Source organism: Seriola lalandi, unplaced genomic scaffold (assembly GCF_002814215.2).
Source record: "Seriola lalandi dorsalis isolate HSWRI2012SDOR001 ecotype SW California unplaced genomic scaffold, Sedor1 jcf7180002054406, whole genome shotgun sequence".
Taxonomy (NCBI): domain Eukaryota; kingdom Metazoa; phylum Chordata; class Actinopteri; order Carangiformes; family Carangidae; genus Seriola; species Seriola lalandi.
In genome coordinates this window covers 539,783-560,927 of record NW_019524959.1, presented here as the reverse complement: position 1 = coordinate 560,927, position 21,145 = coordinate 539,783, and the positions used below count along the sequence as shown (strand labels likewise).

Sequence of the window (21,145 nt, the reverse complement as noted above, 5' to 3'; positions counted from 1 at the left end):
CACACCCTCAATTATACATGATTTAAGCCTTAATATGATTGAAGCAGGTGAGTTATGTAAATTCACCCCCGGAACAGTTGTCATGAAGGAGGAAATTTTGTCATGTTTATTTTCTGCTGTAAAGTTTGACATTTTAACATGAGAGTCTATGAGGATTGACTCGCTATTGGAGCCAGCCTCAAGTGGACATTTGAGAACCTGCAGTTTTTCATCTTTAAGCAGCAGGGTTTCCCACTTGAATTATAGATTTATAGTTTCCCACTTGATTACTTGAAGCAACATTGCTGACCTCCTCAAAAATGTAAATTTTTTCATGTACAAGAGTTTAACAGGACTAGGTGTTTGTTAGCTTGTTAGCCTCTTAGCCTTTTAGCCTGTGGATATCAATTGTGGCTGCATGTTTGGTTGATAGACAGTTTTTAGCGCTTGTGAATGTTTTGCATTTTGATTTAAATACTCTTATCGTCTACACATGTAGTACCAGTAGTAAAAAAAGGAGTAGACATATGAAGTCACACACAATGGAAATACTCCAGTAAAGTAAAAGTACATCAAAATTGTACTTAGGTACAGTACTTGAGTAAATAGTTACTTTCCACTCATGGTATAAGAGAAATCAGCATTTTCTGATTGTGTTTCCACTGCATACTAAGAACTGTGATGAATTAATTTACAAATCTAGTGCTGTACCGAAATATTTGAAAAAAAGCAAAGTGAATGATATGTAAATATGTATCAGATAGGCAATCACATACTTTTCTTACTTTAATGTTTTACAGTGCATTTCGCTCTTTCCTTGTTTTCTTCATGTCTCTTCTCTCAGCCTTTATTTGTATCTCTCCTTCTGACTCTCCATCAGACAGATACAGAGCAATTAGAGCATGTGAGATGGAAAACTGGTAAATATTTCAGCACCGCTGTCACTGCTGTGCTTGTTCTGTTGGAGTGTATCCACACAGACTGGATTATATCCTCCTGCCATCACTCATCTACCTGTCAGCTGCCCTGCCTGATTTTGATTAGCACTCATACTTACATCAAGAACAAGTGACACATGCAGATAACACGCTGTATCACGCGTTGGTGATATTCTCCTTTCCAAGTCAAGATCTAGGTGGGTTTGTTGACTGGTGGTCTTGGTTTCTTTTTCTTATTTGGTCAGACGTTTTCACTGCTTTGAATATGTTGGATGCACTTCTTAGATTGTCAGCTGCACTAGTAGTGTGGCTTTATGAATGGCAGTGAAATATTTCAACAACTATTGAATAGATTGCCATAAATGAATGAACGTGACTTACTTTTGTGGTTGCTGATATCTTCTAGCACCATCACGGTGTTGACTTATCAACACATCACTTGTGCAATATCTTGACAAATATGGGGTGGATTACTGTGAAATTAGCTTCACACATTCAAGGTCCCCAGAGGATAAATTCAGGTGACTTCAGTGATCCCTGAACTTTTCATCGAGCTCCATCATCAGGTCAAAATTTCAATTTGTCCAATGCTTTGGTTTATGATTAAACCCCTGTAAAATTAAGATGATGAGCGTGGTAAGCACTGCACCAGCTAACAGCATCAGCAAAATAACAACTTTATATGCAAGTCTCAACAAGATTAAAATTGTCTCAACAAATAGCAGTGGTCCATTTACTTCTCTCCTCTTTAGCCATCAGCAGTTTACTGTACAGCCAGTTGCAGCTCTTCAGCATGTTAATGTTATCTTTCTTCTGCAGCAGATTTCATCTCCTACACCCTCAACTTTCTCTAAATCGCTCTTCTGCTTCTAGTTTCTTGTCCACTGGAATGTGCATGTGCCTCTCTCTAACACAGCTTTACTATTGCCTGTTAATGATGGTGGTTAAATGCAGATGTTAAAGATTATTCCATTGCCTCACTCGCTTCAATTTTGCGACCCACCAAAGCCAAAAAGAGAACATCTGTTGGCACACACAGAACAGAAACTACAGAGTCTTAGCATGGGGCCAGAGCAGGACATTTATACAGCTGATTATCTGTATTATTGTACAGACAGTACATTTATGTGAAATAGAGGGGAAAGGTTTCATTTAAAAGAACAAACAAAAGCAGCTTTAACAAAAAATAAATACATATTTAAAATTTGATCACTTTAATTGTAACATTAATTGCTGAAATGCAAGTTTGGTTCTCAAACCATCAATAAGCTCTGATAAGAATAAGATTCAGTCTGTTTGTTAGACTGCCCACAGAGGCTCAGGGAGTTACTCTGCACAGTTCATCCACTTTGAAGGTCAGTGTTTAGAGTTGTTATGTGTTAGCTATTGACTTTTTTTTTATCACAGTACATGTCAGTTCAGGTCAAAGTCTCAGCTGCTTCTTCACTTCTTCAGAGCTTGTCAGATTGTATAAATGTGATGTTTTTATTACGCATAAATAATGACTAAAGTATGAGATGTCAGCATTTTTTCAAGTTAAACAAAAGTGTGAATGTTGAGATATGTACTGTGTTCCTCTGAACCCACTTCGTCTGCACTGTGCAGCAGCCAGTGTAGATATTATATAAGCGGTAATATACAGCCAAGCGTCCTGATATACAAATATAAAGTTAATTCAAAGAGCTCAGTGAAGAAGACTTCTCTGATTTCTGTGTCCAGCCACTCACTGTCACATGGTTTGTATTTTGCTGAACAACGTGATGAAATAAAAATAGTGTTGCCTAGGAGAAGTTTTGAACAATACAAGTGACCTGGCTAAACCTGAAATTACCAACACTGCTGTTTAATCTCAGTAACACACACACACACCCTCTTCCATGAATCCACACCTTTAAGGTGGACAGTGGTTGCCAGCGTGGCTTTGACAGGTGTCAGGGGAGATGGATTTGTATTTGTAATATTAGCCAAATTTCTGACACCAGTCCAATGCAGTTTCTTTATTCTTACTCAGCCATGTATTCCACTGAGCTCCACTGTAAAAACACTTGTATTTGTATAACAAATAACAATAACAACACCTCCTTTTGGGGATGGGTACGTCTTTTCAATACCCCAAAGAAGCCACTCAACTCGGTTTTTCTGATGCGCTAATCAGCTAATTAATTTAAATGTGTATAAAACCACACAATTTGTCACTTACATAAGATGTGGCAGTATGGCATGGGCAAGACATAAGCTACACCCAGAACCTATCAGAGGGAGCTATTAGCTGGGATGTGTCTGTGTGTGTGTATGTGTTATAAAAAGAAGGTGAGTAAGAGCTGCATCACAATGTTGAATAGGTATGAGTGAAGCTGGAATATCAGGTTCGTCACCATGTCACATTTAATATCTAAAAAAAAAAAAGAAAAAAAAGGGGATTAAGATGAACCAGCCCTGCTTCTGCCCTGATGCCCCTGAGCAAGCCACGTAACTGTTTCCATCTCCGGTGCAGCTTGCCAGGGACTGAAGGTGTGATATTGCATGAATGAAAAACAGGGTGGTGCTTGAAAACTGCACCGTGCTCACTCAACTCTCCCTTGACAAACAGACGAAGAGGACGTGACAGGTGGATGAAACTGACAGTATCGATGGCACTGAGCTTAAAGAATAACACTGTTGAAGTTTATCCTTCCTCCTCCAGCCATTCTATTCCCACTGAAATATTTCCCAACTAGAAGCCCTGATATCTGCTCTGCTACTGGTGTGAGGTCACCGGCTCCTGGTGTGTTTGGAAGCAATATCTTAAAGAGATAAAACACACCCCTGACAAATGTAATCCATGTTGTTGCTGCCTAAATTCTGATCTGGCTGCTTCGCTCCCAGCACAAAAATGTTGACAGAAAGACAGCCACAATTATGACATCAAATGCAGCAACTACCTCTGTGATAGTTTAGACAGATTGACACCTTGGCTGTTTCTGAGCCAAGCCAAACACCACATGTAAACCCTTAAACAACAGAGAGCATAAATAAACACATAGGGATGAAAAAAATAGAAACTCCTAAGCTGTCCAACAAATAGATTAATGAAGTTCAATGCAGGGGTCATTACACTTGACAAAACAAAGGCACCACATGGAACAAACAGCATACTAGCATTTTTTTTTTACCCTTCCTCACAGACAGGATTTCTACCTGCTGGCAGCAGAGTAACTCTCAGGTAATGGTCAGACTTAAAATGAGGTGCAGAAACATATCGTTTTTTTACATTACTTTTTCAGTGTTGTAGATCAAATTGACAGACGTTCTGATGAGCGTCTTGTGAGGATGTTGGTGAGAGCTCAGTTTACAGAACGTACTGTGTAAAGAAGGTGCTGTCAAAACATATTGGACGTGTTGTACATGAACGTGTTAATGGTGTTGTTTCATCAAAGAATTAAGAATATTTAAAATGACAATGCTCATAATCTAATTTGATCCAGAAATGATTCTTTGTGATGTCTGTCCGTCTGTTTGTCTATGAACCTTGTATGAACTCGGTGCCCCCATAATTTCACATCTCACCTGCTATTTCACTAACAAACGCTGCCCCCCAGTGGCCTACAGGTGCCACTGTGTCCTATAGAAAAGGGAGATGTCCAAAATGCACCCTGCCCAGCAACACTCCCACTGTGCAGACTATATAAAACACCTGCCTGAGAGAAGGACAACAGGGAGGTGCTTATTGTCTGGAAGACAGCGGCTGATGAAGACACCAGCCTCATCTTCATGTGTGGAGGTAACAACGTCATCGGTCTTCTGCTCAGTTTCCCCTCCCGACTCACACGTCTCAGTCCTTAAATCATAGTGGTAATGGGCTGGTGCATCCCAACAGTCCACGTCAAGCTTCAAGAGCTCAGGTTAGATTCCCTCTCTACAAATAATCTGCTTTCAAATCAGGTTAGCCAAACCATGTGATCCATGTGTGTCTCTCTGAGATATGTCATGCTGTGGCATCTGTCTGATCTGAGCACATGATGTCTGGACTTCTCCCTACCATATTCACCAACATAACATTTAGTCTGTACCCAGAATGTTTTGCATTTACTTTAACTTTTGTTTCTCCTGAAATTTAAAAGAATTCGAAAAGTAAAGAATAGTTTAGTGGAGAAAAGTTGTGACTTTACTTTGACTGGATCAAAGCCACATTTTAAGTCCGTGGGCAAGTCGCAATATTGTCTGATTGACAGTGGCAATGTTTTTTCTCCATTTTCTAAGTTGTGGACGAACAGAATCTACTGTTAAGTTGGTTTAGGAAACTTTTTTAGATATCATTACAAGTCTCTGGAACAAATTCCCACATGATAATATACAACTGTGAGCACAACAGTCAGATATGAGGATGCTGCTGCTGTTGTCTGTGGGAATGTTTATCTACTTCACTTTCAAAAAGACAATACATCAACACAAACCAGTGTTCTTTCCGCTCAACTAGAACATGAAACAGGTGCTACAAAACATCAAGTAGAAACAGGACTAAATGTATTTTCTTTATTTGCAATAAAAAATAAGTAAAAGAGCTCCCTTTACAAATATACCAGGGAAATGCAGCACATTGTGAACACCGCTCTCGTATGGAGAGCCAGAGACTGCAGAGGAGTCACAAACTTTTGGAAGGACAGAATTATACAGACACAGTGCATTTTCGTGCATGCTAATAATGCAATTACAACCACAGCCGTCCTATGAAAAAACATCTGAACCAGCTTAAAGTTAATGTGACAAGGACTGGTCTTTACTCGTGGGAGTTTTCATTTGACTTTAAGACTTGCAGATATAGTTAAATCTAGGTCATCAACATTTCCTTCAACATTTCCAGACATTAAAAGGTGCACTTTATCCTCAGAAGCACACAGTTAGGTTTTCACTCAGTTTCTCACCAAAACAAACTGAATCCTCATGAGCAAAAAACATTTGCAAAGCTGATGTTCTGAATATTTTTGAAACCTTCGTTGTTTACATCAGTTAGCCATCTTCTTCCTCTCTGCAGTTTGCTGGTACCCTGCATGTTTATGTTACCTGGGACAGATGTTGATCAGTGGAAAAACATTGCTCTGCAGTCCAACATGTGGTCAAAAATCAACAATGGTACCTGTAATCCATTCATTTGTGTTATGAGGTCACTGTTGTGGAATATTAAACCAGTGTTCTTCAAGGAAAGAGATAACAAACAATGAAAGTTCAAAAATATTTTTTTTAAAATCCAGTTTGCAAATGTTTTGTGAGAAAAGAAATTTATTAAAGACATTTGTCAGGCCTCAAGGACACACTGTGTTTTGGTGAGAAACATCGATTATAAAACACAACTATTTGTTTGCAAGAAAACTCTTCAACTTCCAGCCCAGGAATTGCATTACAGTGTGCATGTAAATGTACTGAAAGAGAAAGAGATTGAAAGAGAGAGGTTGAAATGTTCCTTAAATAAAACATTAAAAAGGCCTCCGAGTTACATTGATATACATATAAATCACCCAACTTAGAATTTCACCATACACATACACATAAGGGCATAGCAGAGAGAGAAACAAAAAAACCTACAACTAAGTCTGTATTTGAAGTCCCAGAGATATGCTACAATAGGACATAAAAGTTCCAGATCCACTGTATCTGGGAGGATGCATTTGTATCTGCATTTTCCTAAATGCAACTAGAACTTTCTGTGATAGCCCGACTTTTGTTTACTCTTCAATCGCATGTTGAATCTTCTCTCAGAACAAGTGGAGCATGTTGTTGTAGAGTTGCACTTGTTCTCACACATTGTATTCTGTGGCTTTTAGTGTGAGCACAGGCATAATCACAATCCTTTCTGAAAACATCCACTCTCATGGTGAACCCTACTCTCTATCAGACAATCTGAGGTACGTGCCTGCTGCCAGGTGAGGCAGCAGATATAAAGTTCCAGGTTTTTGCACATGAATTTTGGCTCAGTCAGGAAGATTTCAAGTGAAGCAGCTGTTGCTAGTGCACATACAGGAATATGACCTCATGTGCACCTCACTAAATGGACTCTATAAACATAGAAGGGAGAAGAAAAAAAAAAAGAAGACCCCAACATACTACAGCCAGACACAGTACATTCACGTTTGTGTGTTACCGTCATGCCAAGTGTTTTTGCTTCATATTTCAGTAAGTGAGTTTTTGTTTTGATTCCGTACCTGTACAAGCTGTCACGGTTGAGGATGTGGGACGCCACAAGGCTCTGTGACGGGGCCGACTTCTGTTTCAGCTTATGTGAAATACTGCTTTGTATATGTAGAAAAAATGAATTGCTCTTGAAACTGATCCTCAACCTTTCCCACTCACAGTGCTTGTGTGATAACAGGATTTTTGTTCCGTCATAATAGAGAGTCAAAAAAATCTCCCAGAAATGACCTTTATGGAAGTGACACGGCTCAGCCGGACTGATTTCACCTCCAACTTAGCAGAGAACAAGAGCTGAGAGGTCACTTGTTTAAAAATGTGTAGTAGCTCAATTCAGCCAGTACAGTTGTTGGTTGGGGGAGTGGCTGCATGAACAGATAGACAGAGGAGAACTGAATGCCCTCATACCAGCATCCCGACCCACCTGACCACTCTCAACAGAACAGACGTGTGCACTCAGAGAGGCCACATGACACAGGAAGAGGTTCATGAGCATCTGAGAGAATGAACTGATGTAGAAGTAGATGGGTTACAGGATGAGTTGATACAGGTATAAACGAGTGAATGAATAAGTCGACGAGGGACCGAATGACCAAAAAACACGAATGAACAAATTGCTGAACTGCATAGAAGCCCCAGTGTTTCCGGTCTGTCTCTCGACTGGCTGGGCGATCACCGCGGCCTCTTGCGCGTGACGAAGATGAGGACCCTGCGGATTGCAATGAGGCGGTCCTTGAAGGAGGTCATGGCCAGGATGGTGAGCTGGGCTCGATTCTCCAGCGGAAGAACAGCAAGCAGCCACCAGCACCAGGCCGGACCACTGGGACTGGCCTGCAAGAGAGACAAGATAAAAATAATGACACAATGAGCGGGTGATGTGCATTACAAAACTTTCCCTTCTTACAGAGCTTTAGAAAGAGTGTCTCCCTTCTAGGAATATTCTTAGAGCATCTTCTTTATTTATTTATTTATTTATTATTTTTTAAATCTGATTTCAGTGGCTTTCGAGAACTTCTAACCACATTTCTTCTAAAATGCAGCTTTTCATGTGGCCACCTTCCAACTGTGGCTTTCCAATACAGTGGAAAGTAAAGTTTCTTCTCACTACTTCCACAAATTTGGCTCCGTTTTTAGATGTAAACAAGAAGCAGACAAGCTCCTGAACTGCTTGTACAGACTTTTGCTATCAAAATGCACACTGATTCCCTTTATGTGGATGTGGTACCGCCGAAGTAATTTCCTAACTTAGCAGGTACTGCAGTATTTTCCTGCATAAAAAATGTTCCTGTCTCTGTTCATTACTGAAGTGGAGACATGCTACTCTGGATAACTGCAATTTCTCACTCAAAGTGATACATGTAATTAATCGAACATGTGTCTGTTTGCATTCCTCTCCTGACTCTGTATGTCCATAACTGTGGAATTCACTGTATCTGCCATGGAGCAATCTAGAGTTTAGTTGTTTTTTGGTTTCTAGTTTATTGTGAGCAGAGAATAACAAACAGAAAACCTGGGGCAGCTTGGAGGTTTTCAAGTGGAGAGTGGAAACAGCTACCATCCTTCCCTCCCTTACTGCTCTAGGAAACAACCCAGCACTGCTAATTTAATGACACTGGCTGGACACAGAATGTTCCTGGTAAGGATTTTAAGGTTTTAAGCATATGATGTTCATATTCATATTTTCCTATGATAGCATCGTCATAGCCAAACAAAATTAGTTTTCAAAAAAATCATGAGAAGTATCTCATTAGAGACTGGAAGCAGCAGTTATAATGTTGAATGAATTAAACCTTAACCCAACTAAAATGAACCTGAACTTGGCAGATATTTATTCTTATTTCCTTACTTCAGTCTCTTATATGTCATAATGAAAGCTGATAAAGGGTGCAGCTTAGCACAGGTGGTGTTTTTTCAAGCTGTTTCAGCAGACATCAGTGAACTGGCATCTTGTTTCATCACATGCTTGTTCTTAAGTCGGTGCTAAAATCAGTGAAACTGTGCTAATGAGGAGTATTCAGACCTGTGGGTCGGGGTCTTTGCTGGGAAGGTGTCCAAAGTGGCTGAGTATCTGGCTCTTCATGTTGTCTTTCAGCGAGGTGAACCAGCTGTTGGCTTGGTCATACACTGAGTCGTGCAGCTTCAGAAGCTCCACCAGCTCCTCCCCCTCCACCTGATTGGAAAGACATTTTGTTTTTGTTTTTATAAAAAGCAACGGTCAGGGGAAACATGGCAGAGGTTTCAAAATCTCCAATTACAAAAATCTCCACCTGACTGGAAAGAGAATAATTTAAGTTCATATTTATTAACATCAACAACTTGTGTGTTCATGTGTGCAGAGAGAGTGGTTTTTCCCCTGCGGCAGGATTGAATTTGCCCGTGGCACAGAAGAGGACTACTTTTCTTTCCACTACTGAGCTGTCACGTTTTAGCATCAGGCAAGAAAAACTGAGTTGTGCTTTGTGTGACATTTGCTTGACAGTAGCATAATAGAAAGTGTCTGAAATGACATCCTCTGACAGAAAACGCACTCATGTAGCTGTGCTCTAAACCCACCTTTTTGTCTTCCAGGTACTCTATCTTGGCAGTGTTGTAGCCATCTCTTTGGCCGTGGCTGAGAACCTTGAACCGTGACACACCAATGGTGTCGACCACCGAACGACCGTCAGGAAAGAACTTCACGTCACGCACCTGAAACACAATTTATCTTTTAAATTACGCTGATAGAATCTCTGTTATTTGACTGCATTCAGTGACATGAGATGAAAAAAATAAGCAAATGAGAGAAATCCTTATTCATCCACAGCTCTACACACTCACCTGCAGCATGCAGCCATAGTCAGCGAAGCCTTTGAGCTCATCAGCTATACACATGCCGAACTGCTTGGTACCGGTCTCCATGGAGCGGCGGATCATGAGGCGGTAGCGTGGCTCAAACACGTGCAGTGGGCAGGGGATGGTGGGGAAGGCCATGGTGCACACGAAGATGGGCACTTCCTGGTTCAAGCTACAACAGAAATGGTGACGATGTTGTTGAGACTGTGGCGTTTTGTGTGTATGTGGAAGTTTTAGAAAAGACTATAATATATATATATATATATATAATATATGTGTGTGTGTGTGTGTAAAACTGACTTGGACAACTCCTTCATCTCCTCTTCATGGATTTTCTTCCTCTCTGTCAACTCATCTCCTAGGTAACGCTGCAGTACTTCCTCCATCAGCAGGGTCTTGTTGTAGCCCCTGGTGGCCAGATACTGCAATGACAACATACAAAGACCATAAGTACGCTTTTTTATTACATACTAGGGCTATAAATAACAAATGTTCTCTTTATCATTTTAATTCTTTGGCCTTTAAAAAAGGTCAGAAAATAAAGGAAAATACCCACAGAAATTTCAAATTTCATATCCACAGAGAACAGTAAAATAATGAATCGTTTCAGCATAAAACTACACAACAGTCACATCCCTGACAATATTATTACATCTTATAAAGCTGTAAAACCCTGTTTTGAATAAAGGGTATTTGCATATTTGTGTCTACCTCAGACAGATTCTCCTTGCACAGAGGGCAGTTGGGGTTGTGGTCCAGGCAGCGCTCCAGACATTTGAGGCAGAAGGTGTGTCCGCAGGGAGTGGCCACGGGCTCATAGAACAATCTGGAGGAGAAGTGACCAAAAGCACAACGTGTTGCACCAGGTATAAATTCAATCCAAAGTATTTAAGTCTATACTTTTGGTCCTAACTGTTGCCAAAATCTGGCTACTGTGTCAGCATGCAGTGTGTGTGTGTGTGTGTGTGTGTGTGTGTGTGTGTGTGTGTGTGTGTGTGTGTGTGTGTGAGTGTGCGCACTTACCTCATGCACAGTGAGCACTCCATGTCTCCACTGTCCAACAGATCAGCAGGAACCATCCTCCCTCCGCACAGTGAGACCGTCTGAATGCTGCTCGCCTCATCTGGACAAAATAATTAGAATATAGTTTAACTTAGTTCATATCATAGCAAGTAATTTTATTAAAATCATTTATGACTCTAGGCAAATTGTAATTAACAACTAATGAAACAAGTCATCGCAGTTTTTGTGTAGCGTGCAGTAATGGACCATTACATTGAACATACATTTATTTGGTCAGTCTCAGTAGTGAACCAAAACAAAGACATTGGCACAGACAGAAAAAGTGGCACTGACAGGATGTTTTCTTCTCTGGCTGGAAAAGTAGCTCAGCAGGTTAGCAAGTAAGCAGAAGGCATAATGATGCAGCATGGGTCTCCCAAAGGGAGGGTCAGGACATCTCAACCTACTTAATAATATACTCAGTGAAGAAAGTGATATGTTGTACTACTTGTTCTGTTTCTTTTGCTCTCTGAGAAGCAAAAAATGATTGTGATGGTTTTCTTTTATATCCTGGGTCATTGTTAAACATTGTCTACATGATTTAATTCTTCAGATTTTTGGCAGCTTGTTCATGTCTGTGTTCAAGAGTGAATAATTATTTATTTTTAAATGAAACTCACCAGGTCTGAGCAATTTGGAGGGGGGGTTGAAGGGTGCTGAGGTTCCATCACTGCTGTGTTTCCTTTTAAGGCCACCAGGGGGCGCTGGCAGTGCAGCCAGAACATCGGCCAGGCTCTTCGTGCTGCCCTCCTCTGCAGAAGGGTCAGATTTGTCCACTGGAGCGCTTTTAGTCACAGTGAACTCTGAGTCCTGGATACAGAGACAGACAGAGCGATTAGAGGTTGAGTTTTCCAGAGCGGGACGATTAAAAAGGGATGATCCTTTCGACAGCTGCACTTTGCTCCAGTGCACCTCTAATGAAAATGTCAATAGGAAATGCCAACTGTGGTGGAATTATGACGTATGTTGAATAAAGATACAGTGGCTGACCAAGAATCAATTACCCTGATGTGAACCTGCTGACATAAAAACCACCTCCTCTCAAATGAGATGATGATATACTTTGCCTAAAGCCGTGTTCACACTAATTGTCCGAATTACACAAATCTGAAAAATGCCCTTCAATGTTTTCCTTGGATCGTTAGAGATAAAGGACTTTGAACATCCTTTATCATACAAGCAGATACAGCACAGTCTTTTCAGCAGTGGTGAAAATACACTCAGTAAGATGAGCTAAGATAAGAGCAGCATGCTTATCAATTCCCCTACCACTTGTTAACCTACTCTTCCTGCATGCCAAAAAATGTTTAAATAAAATAAAAGTAAATAAAATAAAGACACAGAGTTTTATCTGCTTAATGCTTTGACGTTCCTTAAATAATTTGGAGAGAAAAAAAAAAAAAAAAAAAAAAGAGTACTTTCTCTACAGTGTGTTTGTTGGTGTGCAGTCACCTGTGAGGAGGAGCCTGGTCTCTGTGTGAGTGGCCTCAGGGATCTGAGCAAGGCAGGGGGTTTGATGAGTCGGGTGGCCAACCCTCCCTGCAGAGGATGCAGCGGCGTTGGCAGGTCCTCATTCTCAAACACGGAGGAGAACAGCTCGCTAAGGACCTGCATGCAGAAACAGAAGAAAACACTCGATTAATGTTCACAATCACAGACAGATGAGCAGAAGGAAACAGGGTAATTTGCATTTTGTATTCTGCCTAACATCAAGAGGTGACAATGGCTGTCTTCTTCTCTTTGTACTGACAATGTGATCAGACTCACTCATTTGTCTACACCGATTGTGTGACATTGTGACACTGAAATGAGTGCAGCAGCAGCAGCCACACTTTGCATTGATATAATGCACCTGAACAGCAGCTTAACCTACATACACTTCACTACACTTATTTTTATTCTTTCATTTTATATAAATAAAACTCACACAAAATTTTATTAGAAAAATGGTGATATGACAACATTTATTAACATTAATAACTTTGGCTGCATCGGGTCACTGTGGGAAACACTGGTGTGAGCAGCATGATAATAGCTGAATCATAATATTAGCTTTACAAGATTTTTTCATTTCAATTTATCATAAATATATCATGTATTACCTTCTGAGCCTCCAGTTTGACTTTGGTCCAGTCAGGCTTCAGTGCCAAACACTGGAAGTACTCCTGCAAGGCCTCATCGTTCCGGCCTGCTTTACTCAGTGCTGTGCCTTTCAGATAGTGAGCCTGAAAACAAAAGTGTGCGACAGTGTGATTGAGGCCAGTATTATCCAGTATTTTGTTCTATATCCAAAAAAAACCCCCAAAAAAACCTCAATGTTGCCATCTGTTCTTGTCAATTTTTATGGGACATGTGTGGTCAGTGTCTCCATTATTGCGTTTTTATTATTAAAACCACCTTCAAACCAAATGTCCTTCATTTAGCAACATATTTTGAAATCTGCACTATGCATTATCCCTTAATATCACTAATCGACTAAATTAATTTCACTGCTTCGAGGTGGCATGCGAACTCTAAAAATATAAACACACAATAATTTGTGTTGAGCTTTTAGATACAACGTGGCTTCAGTTCTGGCAGTGAGAGCAGGTTTGTGATAATGTCCTGATATTGTCAACATGATAAATGATATCATCTCGAAGTTGCATCGTATCGTTACATAGCAACACGTGCTGTGAGGCATCAACCAAGTCTTATTAAAAATGAAGACAAAGTGTCTCAAAAACATTAGAAACTGTAGTAATATCACTTACTCACAAATCATTTCTCACTTTATGTCAGGGTGGTAAGTATTGTCGGCTACAATCATGAGATACTCCCTAACTTTAGTACCAACTCATCATCTGCTTAATTTTATACAGTCAGTTAATATGTTGACTGGGGGTCATTTGCAAATAGAAGATATTTTAGATTATAATACGTTTTCACATTTTGAAGCATCTTCTGAGCTCATGTTTATTGTAACCTGCAGATGAACTTTCTGATGGTTAAACACCTTTAATTATATAGTACTTACTACTGATTTGATTGTGGCTATAGCCCGTGTCTAATCTTTACTCTGAGTCAGATATATTCAGTTCTGACGTTTCTCACCTTTGTCCAGAGAGGTTTTATTCTACAGAGGCTGTTGGCATCCTGCACTGCTTGGCTGAAGCTCCTCATCTCCATGTGCAATTCAGCCCGTTGACACAGCAGTCTGCCTGAAGAGGGCACTGTACACCACAGGAAATAGACACACACACACAACACACACACACAGCATCAGGTCACTGGATAGGCCTCCAGGGGTTGGATAAGCTTTTCTAGGTCTGGAGAAGTAGGGCAACAATGTAACATGTGGCATCAGACCCATTTCACGTGTTAGAATGCTGTGTAACTAGTGTCGTGATAACAACTCGTCAGTTGTGTCAGTGACAATTACCATTTAGCCACAAATTATACACTTCACTGACTGTCATAGAAAGGGAATTACACACCCAACTTGAACTTTTGGAAAGTTTAAACCTTCTTCTCTGCATATGTGTGTGTGGTAATAATCTTTTTGTTCCTGTGAACTAATGAGTTCCGGCCTGATGATTATTTCAACAAGGGACTTTAGTTATTAGTTGAAAAAAAAAACCCAAAACAAAACAAGATCTGATTCGGTGGTACTGTTCATTTTGTAAGAGAAGATGTCACTAATCAACCAATAATCTTGTTTTTGGAACCAAACTCTTCCTGCGTTATCTTATTTATAACAAAACCCAGCTGATAGTTCACAAAAAAATTTTGTTGTAATTCAACACAATTGTTGAATTGGCTCAAGGTTAGAGACTGTGACAACATTTCAAGAGCAGAGATTACAGAAATAAATGATGCCTGAACAGCTGTTTCCAGTAGTACAGCTTACTAAAGTCTAATTCACTTAGCACTGGAATCAATGAAAACTAAACCATTCACATTAATTCAAGCACAAGTAGTTTTGTTGAGTTGACACTGCTTCACACATCTGTGGTGCCTCTGAAGGTGCCCCTTCGAATTTATTATGAGTGGCTCAGAGATATAACATTGCCCCAAGTTGTAATTCTGTATGTGGTTTTAACTGCATAATTGCTGCAAATTGATGAAAACCGTTGATGCCTTTCATATTTAAATGGATGGGGGGGTGTATTCCAGGAAGTGGTTTTAGTGAAAACTTGAATTTGCTGATCCTGAGTTGAGGGAAACTGAGTTTCCTGCTCCAGAAATTGAGATGACTAACTCTGTAATTTACTCTATAAAGCTAACCCACTTGCTGGCAGGTTTTCCTCAACAAACCCTGACTTTCTCACTGTCTCCTCCCCTCTTGTCAAGCCTGAAGAAGCGGTCTGGCACTGCTCTTCATTTCCTCATTCATACAATCAATATCAACATGTATATTGAAGCAAATGCAATGCAATTTGCATGAATTTATATTGGGAGAAACAGATCAAATTCCTTGTTGGATATCAGATTAATACCCAAGGTCTATCTTTACTAATATTACCACCTTTATGATCAATCAGCCATCAGTGTAAAGACAGAAACAGTGACCTTTGTCCTCACATGGATAGATAATCGCTGGCTGATTTATGTTCAGACACACAGTATTTTTTTAACTAATAAAGTGCTACACTTAATTTTGGTGGAAAACAAATATGTTTGTGGAGATTTTACTGATATGTTCAGTATCAACCTAATTCCCACTTCCCAATACATTAACAACATATCCTCATCATGTTAATAGATAATGTTATCCAGTCACAAGTATGTGTCTTACAAAACATATTTCACTGTTGCAGTTTAGTTTCTATCTGTGCATCTCTATCAATTCTGTCTAACTGAACCTATTCGAATTCAAAATATCAGTTATCGGTCTTCCTGATTACTTATAATTGAAATTTGGACCCTTATTTCTGAATGAGGATGATTGTAGTGCGACTGAAAAAACTAAGACTTTAAAAATGAAAAGATTATTTTTTTAACATGTGTGTCAGGTAAACTTCGAGTCTGATCTATTGGGCTAAGGACAGCTGACCCACTGAAGCAAGAACCAACTTGGTCAAAGGGTTGCAGCGGTATACTGGTTCCACAGTACCATGGTTCATCCTACTTATTGTCGGTATTGAAAGAAAAAAAGAAGCAACCACAACGGGGAATCTCACCAGCACGTGCGCATCTCCTTTCCTCCTCAACTCCCTGTCAGACTCAACAACCAACACCACACACACAAACCCAGTGCAAAAAATGGCAGAGAGATGTGAAACTGATAACACCAATCTACAGACCACAAATTATTATTATTTTTTTTTTTTTAAATCTAAATCAGCAGCGTGGGATTACTTATACTTTGGCAAAAATTTGTGGGTTCTCCTTGAGTATATATATCCAGTTTGCAAAAATTATGAATGCAACGTGCTTGCCAAAGGAGGAAACCCATCAAACATGTTCACCCATTTTAGAGAACACCAGTCCTCCATGCAGATCAAAGATTGTGTCCTGTTTTTAACTTTAATCCCTAACACAAAAAAAAAACAAAAAAAAAAACTGGTTAACATTTAAACATTTCCACATCCGAGCTACCGACTACATCTATCTGTCGGTTCCGTAACCTCTGACTTACTAACAGACACACAATGACCCCAATATGACCGCTTAAAGAAACACAGACACAAACTTTCCCGGCCTGGGGGGAGGGCTGACATTAATGTATTTGTCATGTATGTGTTTGAGTTAAAGGTACAAACAGGATCAGTCGGTGCTCTTATGGCAAAATGCAACTATTTTGATAAACGTTAAGAGCACTTGTGAAGGTATTTCTCACTATTTTCTGAATTTTTACAAACAAAACAATCAACTGATTAATGGAGAGAATATTCAGCAGATTAACATATAATTAAAATAATCATTCGTTGCAGTTGGATACAAAATAGTTGAAAAGAGTTCCACCTCAAATAAAAGCAGCAGTAAAATCGTATGTTTGTATTAATGCTTGAGTAATAATAATCCAATAATTAATTGTGAAATACTTTAAACTGTGAAACCATGATATTTTGAAATGGTTATCATTCTGTGAAAATCTTATACTGTGGCAACTGCTTGGTAGGAATGATCAATCACTTATCACGATTGTGACATTCATTTGATTAATTATGAAGAGGTTAACAATGCACTTCTTCAAGTTAGGTGTGCTACATCCTCATAGCTCATCTCCACAGAAACACAATGAAAACATTAGGCAATAAAATTAAAAGAAGATGTGACATCCACAAAGCGTGGTCACAAGAAGGGTAAGTGGATGTCATGTTGTTTTTCACAATGTCTGGCTTCGTCAGACACAGCAGCACTCATCGTTATATCACGTTCCTTGTGTAAGTGCAGTACATAAGACATGTGGCACAGATTATCATCGAAGTGGGAAAAAAAGCTGCATAAATGGCACAGGCTGGAGAACAGCTCTGTTTCGGCTGATATCATGAGCCCATTACACTCATTCTGCATCACGTATACCAGAGAGCCTCCTGCTGCCTTTGTTGGGAAAACACCAACTGACAGTACCAAAGCTGTGAAGGCACTCTGTACTCCAGAGTCCTTCACAAGACAGAAGGTATGAATCAATATTGATCTGGGGAGAGACATATCCGAAAAGGTGCCATCTGAATGCTCAAAGCGACAATAGAAAGAATGGAATATAATCGCTTTGTTTGACATTTTCAACTCCAATTGATCGATTTCTTAAACCGACATGAATGTGAACACCTGAGATAGCCAGTGGGGCCAGTGCCTTGTGTCACCCATTTAGTTATTTGAGGACCAGAGGAAATTCATTTTTAATGTGACTCTAATATGAGGGCCAGAGGTGGGTAAGGGGTCAGTTCAACTTTCTCTGAGGATTAAAACTGTGCAACATGAGACTTGCCCTGGCACACAATTAACGAAACACACAGGTACTCTGTATGCAATGTGCCAGCAGAACAGAACATTCTGTATTTGGGCTCAGCAGGTTCAGGGAAACGGCTAGTTAAAGTGACAAAAACCCCAAAGAATATGAAACAGTGGCTTCAAGTGTTGAAATAAGATGTTGTTTTGCTAATGTGGCAGAGCAACTACAGTGTACTGTCACCCTTCACTGAATGTTATCCAAAACAACTTATGAAACACTATTGGTATTGGGAGGAGTACATCCATCTCTGTCACAACTAAGGAATGTATTCATGGATAAGGTGAGAATCATGCAAATAAATACAATATTATTACCATTATATCATGTCCAGAGCGTATATATTCCTAACCCATAACTACAGCATTGCAGAGTATAAATAGAAAAGATTATATCAAAGTGGCACTGGAAGGCAGAAGATCAAATGTGTGCTACTTAGGTAATGAAGGACGGTGCGTCATATAACGCCTGACCTCGTATAGTCTAAATAGGTAGGAGTGGCGCCACCTGTCGGTGACACCGGGAAGGTAGTATGAGAAAAAGTAGGTCACCTGTACAAAACACTACAGTTTTGATAACAATCCGTCACATTTAACACAAAGATTTACATAAAATATTTTTCGTTGTATACATGAAGGCTACGCTCTCTTACCTAGATCCACCGCCTCGTTGTACTTCTCCAAAGCATCCGAGAGGTTCTGTTTTTTCCACAACACCTCTCCTTCGATCCAGAGTTTCCTAGCTTTGCTCTCAGTTGCAAACAGTTTGTCCAACAGGCCGCTGAGAACGACGTTTAATCTTCGGCCGTTAGGCAGTCCATCTTTTTTGTTCAACTTTTGTTTGCATTGTATACAGTCTTTGACAGTTTCGTCCTCTAAGCAGCTTTTGCAGAAAGTGTGTCCGCACTCCAGGGTTGTGGGCTCATGGAGCAGACACTTGCAAAGGCGACAAGAAAACAAGTCCAGGGCTTCATCATCTTCACACTCCCCGTTACTTTCAAACCCATCTTCCCCGCTGCTGCTTTTACCGTGGCCGTTTAGCGTCCCGGGGATGCCCAGCTCTTTCTCACGGAGAGTCCGGGCAATGGTTTCCACCAGGAGGGGAAGCTCCTCCGGGCGCAGTTTAGCAAGGCTGGCCGCTATGCAGTAAGACTCAAGCGCCTCAGATATCCGTCCAGCGCGGGCCAGAGAGTCAGCCTTCCTCAGACACAAGCCCCTGTCCGGCTGCTGGAGGTCTGCGAGCTGGGAGCTGTAGATCTCCACGGCCAGGCTAAAGTCCCCAGCCCGGTTGGCTTCCTCTGCCACCTCCAGCATTTCGGGGCATATCCCTGCAGCCCCGGGGTTGGAGAGTGGGTGGACGAACAGCTCGCCCTGGTGAGACCTTACTCCCGTCTCCATCTTCTTCTCCCAGAGGGAAATTCAGATACTAAGACGAAGAAGAGGTTCACTGACAGTCTGGCTTAAGCAGACCCAACTCCCAACGCTGCTCAGAAATCATACCTCTAAAGTCAGGCTTACTGTCATTTGACGTCTCGCTGGCAAATAAAACCTCAAGATTGTGCCCGACTCTCACTGCTGGCCACTGGAAGTAGGTTAGGACCAATTCCAAGTCATACGACCTCAACCCCAATAAAATAGGACGTCTGTATAACATTGCGGTCCCTCAAAAACACAACTATAGCCTCATGCAATAAAGTTAACAGGGGATATGGTCTCTGTAAACACCGGCTATGGCTTGTAGGAGGTGTTAGGTCGGTGTTATTAACTAACAGTCTGTTTATCAAACCTCTATCGCTCGCTTCAAAACAAGGAGCCGGTCTGATAACGTCTCTCGTATACAAACACAAACTTTCCTGAATAACGTCGCTTTTAATAGAAAAGAGAAACGATTCTAGGGCATTTTGATGCCTAGTCTAGAACCAAAGGGTAAAATCCTTTGAGCTTAACGTTAGCAAGTAAGAAGCTTAATTTCCATTCCGTCTATTGCGCTAACTCGTCGGTAAGACACAATGTAAACTCAACAAAGTCTAAGTTTAGGTTTTAAAATAGTTGAAAGTACATGAAAGTATAGGATAATTGTATATCTTTTAGCTACCGACCCCGGAGCCCGTCTTTGCTCGAGTGAACCGCAGCCGTTGTTTTTATATAAGAGACCCCGGGAGCAGTGAAGCCGACGGAGCTAGCTAACGTTACAGCGGGTTAACTGGCGTCCAACTCCACAAACGAAGTCTTTACGACCCGATGTCCAAAAACTCGTGTGTCTTAACGCATCCGGATGTCATGTCCTCTTAAAAAACGTAAAAGGTACCCCGACAATAACAAATCTTTCACTACGGTACTCCATCTTGGTCGATAGCCAGCTAGCCTCAACGGCTAAAGGTTGTCGCTTCTTTGGATTTCATGCAATTCGCCGAACCAAGCACAGGGCGTCACGTGACGCACGAGACGGACTCCCATTGGTCCATTATGTGGCTCACTTATATAACGCAATGATATTGTATAACCTCTTACAGAAAACAGTGAATGAGTGGCTGTGAACTTCAACAAAACAAGTTCACAGTTATTAGTTTGAACAAGGATTAACATGTAATATCGCAGTAAAATGCCTTCAGGTGAAATAGGAGGGAAATTAATGCTTTGTTTCAGTGGAAGTATCACTTTGTCACTGGCAAACTCGTAGTTTGGCCGGTTGTGGGATTGAGTCATTGTTTATGTAATGCTTTATATAAGCAGTGTGTCAGGTACGGTTTCATAGTTAAAAATGCTGACAGCATATGATGGCTCATACTTATAATTTTAGCCAAAATGAACAGAAAAAGCAGCCTGGTCCCACACTTCTTTATTTAGAAATATCTCAAATTTTGTGTTGCTATTCAAATACTGTAGCTATGACCCAAATCAGGAACTAGGGAGCTTCACAGGACCTGGCTGATCCTGCTGGCTGGAGCAGACACTGAGCAACTGCATAAGCCCCCTAATAGATACATTGGTGTTCAGATATGATTCATTGCCACCATAATTGACAATGAAATTAGCAGAGCAATGTCTGTTTTTATTATTTAGATTGCTGCTGTGACCTCACATTCTTGCTTGGAATAAGAAAACAAAGAGAACAAAGCACTAAGTTGTCAGAAAAGAGCTGTGATCATGCACCAATCTATTAATACCTTCAGAAGCAGAGGACCTTTTCTGGAAATGCACTGCTGTAGATTTTCTTTTTTTTTAAATATGATTTT

The 21,145-nt window shown here is 40.5% G+C and overlaps 1 protein-coding gene across 1 annotated transcript; it reads right to left on the bottom strand.

Annotated features, from left to right (window-relative positions):
- Positions 1-5,415: 5,415 nt before the first annotated feature.
- lonrf2 (LON peptidase N-terminal domain and ring finger 2) lies at positions 5,416-20,303 on the bottom strand. The gene is made up of 12 exons (XM_023409736.1): positions 18,563-20,303; positions 14,067-14,185; positions 13,076-13,198; positions 12,426-12,581; positions 11,594-11,783; positions 10,935-11,034; positions 10,623-10,737; positions 10,212-10,333; positions 9,897-10,083; positions 9,633-9,767; positions 9,100-9,249; positions 5,416-7,910 (listed from the first exon to the last, which is right to left on the bottom strand). Exons 1-12 carry the CDS (start codon positions 19,305-19,307, stop codon positions 7,752-7,754), a joined length of 2,301 nt encoding a protein of 766 aa, XP_023265504.1. The 5' UTR covers positions 19,308-20,303; the 3' UTR covers positions 5,416-7,751.
- Positions 20,304-21,145: the final 842 nt, after the last annotated feature.